At 41.9% G+C, this 6,964-nt stretch overlaps 1 protein-coding gene across 1 annotated transcript; it reads right to left on the reverse strand.

The window, feature by feature from the left end:
* Nucleotides 1–396: 396 nt before the first annotated feature.
* Nucleotides 397–5,504, reverse strand: SARC_01630 (hypothetical protein). The gene is made up of 8 exons (XM_014304647.1): nucleotides 5,332–5,504; nucleotides 3,239–3,397; nucleotides 2,938–3,018; nucleotides 2,443–2,619; nucleotides 1,638–1,800; nucleotides 1,390–1,489; nucleotides 956–1,028; nucleotides 397–660 (listed from the first exon to the last, which is right to left on the reverse strand). Exons 1-8 carry the CDS (start codon nucleotides 5,386–5,388, stop codon nucleotides 475–477), a joined length of 996 nt encoding a protein of 331 aa, XP_014160122.1. The 5' UTR covers nucleotides 5,389–5,504; the 3' UTR covers nucleotides 397–474.
* Nucleotides 5,505–6,964: the final 1,460 nt, after the last annotated feature.

Genomic DNA, 6,964 nt, shown 5'->3' on the forward strand with positions numbered 1-6,964 from the left:
GTCGAACCGTGCACATATGTGGACGTCATCTATTAACGCCATGCCAATTACCAGACACATGGAACCATTCGTCATACTGCAGAGTATGGAAATACAATATCATACACACTCTATTGCACGCAAACTCATAGAAGTCATCCTTTCGATCCCTACGGACTTGGTGGTCTCAAAGCATCAGTCACCCTGTCATTGATCTGCGTCTCACAAGTGGTCACCTCATCGATCAATGCCACTACAAACACAAAACATTATAAACACGCACTCTTTCTCTCGAGGAGTGAATCCTTAACCACCGCGGACTGTATTTCGCCGATGGTGGTCTCGGCAGCAGTTGCCACAACACTTGGTTAGCCACCCATGCGCAAGCTTACATAACATTTGAAAGACTATGACAGACACGGATTTCACTCTTACTTATTTATTTACATCTCCGTCATACTGAGTGGTACCATTTCTTACACCATCTATATCTATCTATTGCTCAACCACCACAGACTGTAAATCGCGAATGATTTTCTCGGCATCAGACACCATATCATTGATCAGCTTGTCACAGGTGGGCACGTCATCAATCAACGCCATTACGGGTCCACACGACCACACAGACGACTCTGTATCTCCAGTCTCTTGGAAACTCTTGCGGTAGTTGTCACCCTTCACCTGTTTGAGACAAGGTGGTTTTGGGTTTGGGGTGAGTTGTGATATGATTCTACATGCGTGTTGGTCTCAGCAGTTGATCCCTCCCAACTGCCCCCGCCCAACAAATACGTGCCAATTGTTTAGAGATAACTCGAGACATGCATAGATATAACCAATATAGAAGCATCTCTTAAAAGAGTCCTAAGCGCAGAACCCTTGGGTTAGAAAAGGCTGTGAGTATGGGTTGGGGTTAACAGCTGACATAGCCTTTTTTTATAGACATATATATACGAAATTGACCACTAGAATCACATACCAGATGAATAATCTTCTCAATCTTGCCCGGGTGCTCTGCCTCGATCTTCTGTACCTCTGTCACAGTTTTGTTCCTGTGAAATGGCACGGGATAGTGAGTTACGAGTCGAGCAAAATGAGTGTCCCTACATACGAGCTTACTATCGTTATTTGCGACACATAACAACCAGGATTGGGTTTCAGAGTTAGAACCCAAGAACCCTAGAACTGCGTGCCAGTATATAAGTTTCCATACGCGACGGATCCCAATAAGAATTGAAAGAAAGGGTGATTCAAAAATTAAAGCGCGGTCTCAATTTAAAGACACAAGAGATACTCGGTATACCTACACATGTATCCATGGATCCTTTAATAGATCAAAGGATACCTGTAGTTATACTTGAATACGCACATACACACATCCAAGTATAAAAACATCTATCCACGATTACATACTTGAATACTCGCTCGGTGTTGCGGAGGCTTCGCATCACCAGTGTGGTGTCGTTGTTCGATCCATTGACCAACGCCTGCTTGATGCTATCGTGGATTGGCGCTGTAGGCGGTAAGAATAGCATGATTAGCTAGGTGAAAAACATACAAGCGCCTACAATAGTATATGTATATATATATATAAAGCGAATAATAACGTCTAATATATCCTAAAAATATAAATATATGTACGAGTATATCCCCAAACATACCCTCGACGGTAGCCATGAATCGTGTGCCCATATTAACTCCAGATGCACCCAAAGCCAGCGAAGCAGCCAGTTGACGTCCATTTCCGACACCACCGGATGTGACAAAGGGTACGTTGAGCTCGCGCGCGCCCATGGCTTGCAGGATATAGTTACCTGTATCCTCCTGGGTGGTTTTATAAGGCGAGAGAAGAGATTTAAAACTCGTGCGAAATAGGCAAGACAGCAGAATAGACTGATATAGAACATATATGGGACCGAAGCGTGATGACGAAATGAGGGTAAGCGGATGAGAAGAGTACGTTGAGTAGGTGGACATGTCCGCTGGGGTGGTCTAGGGAAACGTGCAAGATGAAAAATAGAGCACGTATGTGTACGCCTGGGTGGACGCCAATGCCAAGGTGAGCAATGCAAAGCTCGCGTGAGATGAGATGAGAAAAGAAGACAGTGAAGAGTAATGCCACGAGGGTATGACAGGTGACGTGCCAAAGTTTTTATCACAAGTATCGCATGGGGTTAGCAAGGCTAAGAACTACGGACATATGACCGCAAACTACTTGATACCGCCCAGATATGCTTGAATGGGGGTGTATATATGCTCAGTTGATACAGACTTCTACATGTGTTACTATTCCGTGCATGCACTTCTACTCGACCATACGGAATAACAAGACATACAACGGTACAAAGACCACAGGCGTTTGTGGTACATGTCCGACTTACTGGTGTATAAAAACATTAACCTGCACTCTTGCGAGGAGTCTCCACCTATACACACTACCCGTTAAGCCTACCTACATACACACACCTCTCCTGGGTGCCCAGCACATTCGAAGCCGTCCAGGGAAATGGCATCAGCACCCATCTTCACAGCCGAAATTGCATGTCGAGTGGAAATGCACTTGTGGATGATTTTGATATCGTGCTTTTTGAACATGGTGATATATTCCGCAGGGGGCCGACCGGCAGTCTCTACAATCTCAATCTGTGCAGTAATAACGTTTGTGAATTATGCGAGGTTATGCTTATGAGTACAAGTAGACATTTAGACATATCAAGACATGTGTATATATGTATATATATAGATATATATATATATAACCCTTCCAACGGAGAGTGCATATATACTGTTACATGTCTGAGTCAATTGTGACGATGAATTAGCACACACTAACACACACTGGCATAGTCTTAAAAGTGTAGCTCGCTCAGACACAGACAGATACACAACGCCATATGGAACACAACTACAACTTGTTCTAACGTTCCTGCAGAACCAAATGAGTGCATCTACCTCTCATACCTTCTCATCGATGATCACATTCACGTAGTCCTCGAACGGTACTTTGCTGAGCATAGGTAAGATGGTCAAGTTGACTCCCACCTGAATGTGACGGATGTTCGGGGTTAGTGGTGTTGTGACACGTACATCATGCCGCTACATGCATGACAACGCAGAAACAAACTATTCTATACCATGACTCAATCACACGTTGCCGCATAGTTGAATTGAATACATGCAACTTCGAAGCGCGCCTATACATACAGTACATTCTACCATGCATGGACATACACATACGTATGCCAACGACCCCTCTACATACCTTTCCTGGACAATTGGGCTTTAGTAGAGACTTTGCTTTTTGGATCTCCTCACGTAGTTTCTCGGGTGTGGGTTGTGTTAAAGCAGTAATCAAACCCAAGCCACCGGCATTTGCTACCGCCGCACTCAGAGGAGCGTAGCCAACATAGTGCATACCACCCTACAAATAATAAGTGATACCAAAAAGTAGCGTTTAGAAAACAGGATTAAGCCAGTTGATAGTGTACATACCTCCCTACAGGTATGTGAGGCGCCAGAGAGTATCGTTTAAAAACCAGAATATTGGGGCATGTATGTGATAATGTGGATGAAATTCACATATAAATGCATTGACTTGAGAGCACTCATCAGATACGAGTATAGAACAAAGTGTACATATACCTACACATGCATATGCTGCGCCTTATAATATAGACTAGTCTATGCTCTGCACATAAACAAACCAGAGCGCACACTACCACATACAGGGTGTGCATCAGATCCAGCGTACACCCATCGCTACGAGGGTGTCCCCAGCATAACCCACCAACATGCACATAGATACAGTAGTCAGCATACACTTCTGAACACCGCTGCACATCGACCGACTGTGCGTGCATCTGATATAAGCCATGACACTACAAATCAATAGGGGGACAACAGAGTATTCTACGCACCCCAGACACAGTCAAAGTTATGTAAACGCATGTTATAGTGAGGAGCAATCCGCAAACGAAAAGTAATAGGCTCAGGGGCACAACAACGACACTGTTTGCAAATGTCCGTGGGAGTGTAGGCATATTGATACAGATGTAGACATTCCAAAGGAGAATGGGAATGCCACCCTACAGATGCGTTATATTTAAGAGTACAACTTGCTACACATCAGCGTACGTGAAGTGAAAATTATCGTGCATATGTCGGTGAAGAGCCATGGATTTTGGTGCACAAAATACATTTAGCCCTATTTTAAATATAGGCTCAATGTGCAACGATCAAGTACACAATGCGCTGTTTATAACAGAACAGTACCAGCAGATCAAGCGAAAAGCTGTCACTATTGACAACTGCGCCTTGATTGTATGTGCGGAGTCATAAGCCCTTCACTTGTGACAAGAGTATTCACCACTACTACACCTCTATCAAGCTGCCTGGCACGTGGTATACACAGATTGAGACATGATAAATACTAGGTGTACATCCGCAACGATTTCAGCACATCGCACTCGATAAGAATATATAGCCTGTGCTCTCGTATGATCCAATACCACATTCTGTGACCAAAGTCAGCTCATACTTCATGTATATGCATGGGCTAGCGACATATAAACATACACAACATCATGTCGATGTTCATATGTTTTGTCACGTATTTAATTCTTCGTGACCGTTCGTGACCAATGACTGCTTACACATCATATACATCCCCACCCATTTAACTCTCTTTCAGTGAGTGTGACCATTTTCAGCTGTTGACTCCTACCAACCTACTGTTGCGGTATATCAGGGACGTCAGCTAGGTTTGCGTATGTGTTGACACCTATTTAACACTGCACATATATTGACGCCCACTTCACTGTTTGTCAAAGGTATGTGACCTATTTTTAAGGTGTTTACTACATATATCAAAAAAACCTATATCTATGTTTTCTATATGTACCTATGTGGTTTAAATATATAAAAGGTGTATTCTCACTGCAAATGCGATATATGGTGTATCCTCATTGCATCTCGCTACCTGCGAGAATATTTAGAAATAGTAGAAGCTTCCTTTATTTAGAGTCTATACAGTAGTGGTCTATCTGCTAATGTGATGGAAAGGGTATAATAATATGAAACTGAAAATGGCCATATATTATACACAACCAATACAGAAGTGCTATATCTACTGATGCAAAGTGGTGGACACTAATTGTACAATGTGGAGAGAAGGTCCTTATGGCAGATTATCCCATTGAAAGGATCGTACGAACAGATACAACTAATAACGGCGACCATATCAGCTGTTAGTGTTGTCGTGTAGTGATACAAAGACACAAAATTAAACTGTACTCTCAGCACCTTTAAAGGAAACAAATCAAGCAAGTATACGTACGTGTGTTAAGAATGGCGTACCTGGATGATCGGAGCTCGGATGCCGAATAGCTTTGTGATTGCTGTAGAAAGCACCATGATTTCAGTGTGTAATGCGAGTGAATGCGTTGACCACGAACTGTGTGAAGGAGTGCAATTCGTTTTGTTCCTGTGTTATGTTTTAAAGGCTAATTGGTTATAGGCATACAGAGTTGGTTATAGTTTGTATGCATACTGGGCATACCTCGTCCTTGTTATCACATGACGGATGGCTTTGATGGTTGCCAAAATGATGTCAAAAGTGACACTCGCTTTCAAAAACATCGAAATAAACAAGGTGTGCACTTCCAAGCGTATACGTTGAATGTTAAGCGAATAAACGTTTTAATATTGAAACGTTTAAAGGAATTAGTGAGGGAAACCGGAGCAAGTGGTAGAAATATCTACTCTACAACCTTTCGGACTATATGTCAAAATAGTTGTGCTATATTGCACCTTTTTAAAAACAAAACTTAAATATTGCACCCTATTCAAAACATACAGGACTAAAGAGGCGTAAACGTTGACCATAAACGTGAACGGTGCAGTTTGAATTTTATACGCTATATTTAAACGTAAAACGTTTGTTAGCTTTCAACTCCCGTGGGCCGTGCGTGAGACCGTGAATCCTGACTCCTGAGACCTGTTTCTACAAAGTTCGAGGCTCTTCAGACTTCGAAGTTCGAGCAGACTATTTTTATCCGGCCTTCTCTGCCTCTCGGCTCCTCAACTCTGGTCTCTGGGCCCTGGGGCCTGGGGGTTCACCGTTCAAGTCTGTAGTCTGGGGAAGCACTCTAATCCGAAAAACAGTGCTTGTTTATTTATATGCTGTGTGGCGTCACTGGTGTGAGGTACAAAATACAAAAAGTTTTTATTTGGATTGTTGATTTTATGGAACAATGCTTGATGTATATACCATCACTGTCCACTGTCCCCAGTCCACTCACTTCACTGTCCACAGTCCACTCACTTCACTGTCCACAGTCCACTCACGTCACTGTCCACAGTCCACTCACTCCACTGCCACAAGTGGAATTTCTGGTTTACATGCATACGTACCTCATACTTTAAAGTTAAAGGCTCTGTTTCACTATAGTACTCTCTCTAGCCCCACTATTTCAATTATTCAGGGTGCACGACCTCGCTTGCGAAAGTCTGAGTTCTTTCTTAATATTTCAACTACCACTAGTAGCTAAATACTTGGCTTCGAAAAAGACAAATAAAAAGCTACGTCAATGCTATGTCTATATTGAAACAAAACTTCCGTTTTACACACCCTTTTTTGAATTTAGATATCTTCTGCACAGAAAACTAATTCCGATGTTGGTAATTAACGGATGGAAAGGACCGAGGGGGGAAGTCTCGCGATTGACCTACTTTGCTATACACGTGTATTATTGTATTGCAAATATATTGGCTTACATGTATATTCTATAATACCTATACATGATTATAAATGTATGTTTGTATGTATGGATATATGTATACGAATATATATATATATATATATATATATATATGTTTGTGTATATATTTACGTGTATATATGTATGTGTATGTGTATACGTATATATATATGTATGAATGTATGGATGTATATATAAATACATATATATTTATAAATTAAATCTATATA

This window comes from Sphaeroforma arctica (genome assembly GCF_001186125.1).
Source record: "Sphaeroforma arctica JP610 unplaced genomic scaffold supercont1.66, whole genome shotgun sequence".
Classification (NCBI taxonomy): Eukaryota; class Ichthyosporea; order Ichthyophonida; genus Sphaeroforma; species Sphaeroforma arctica.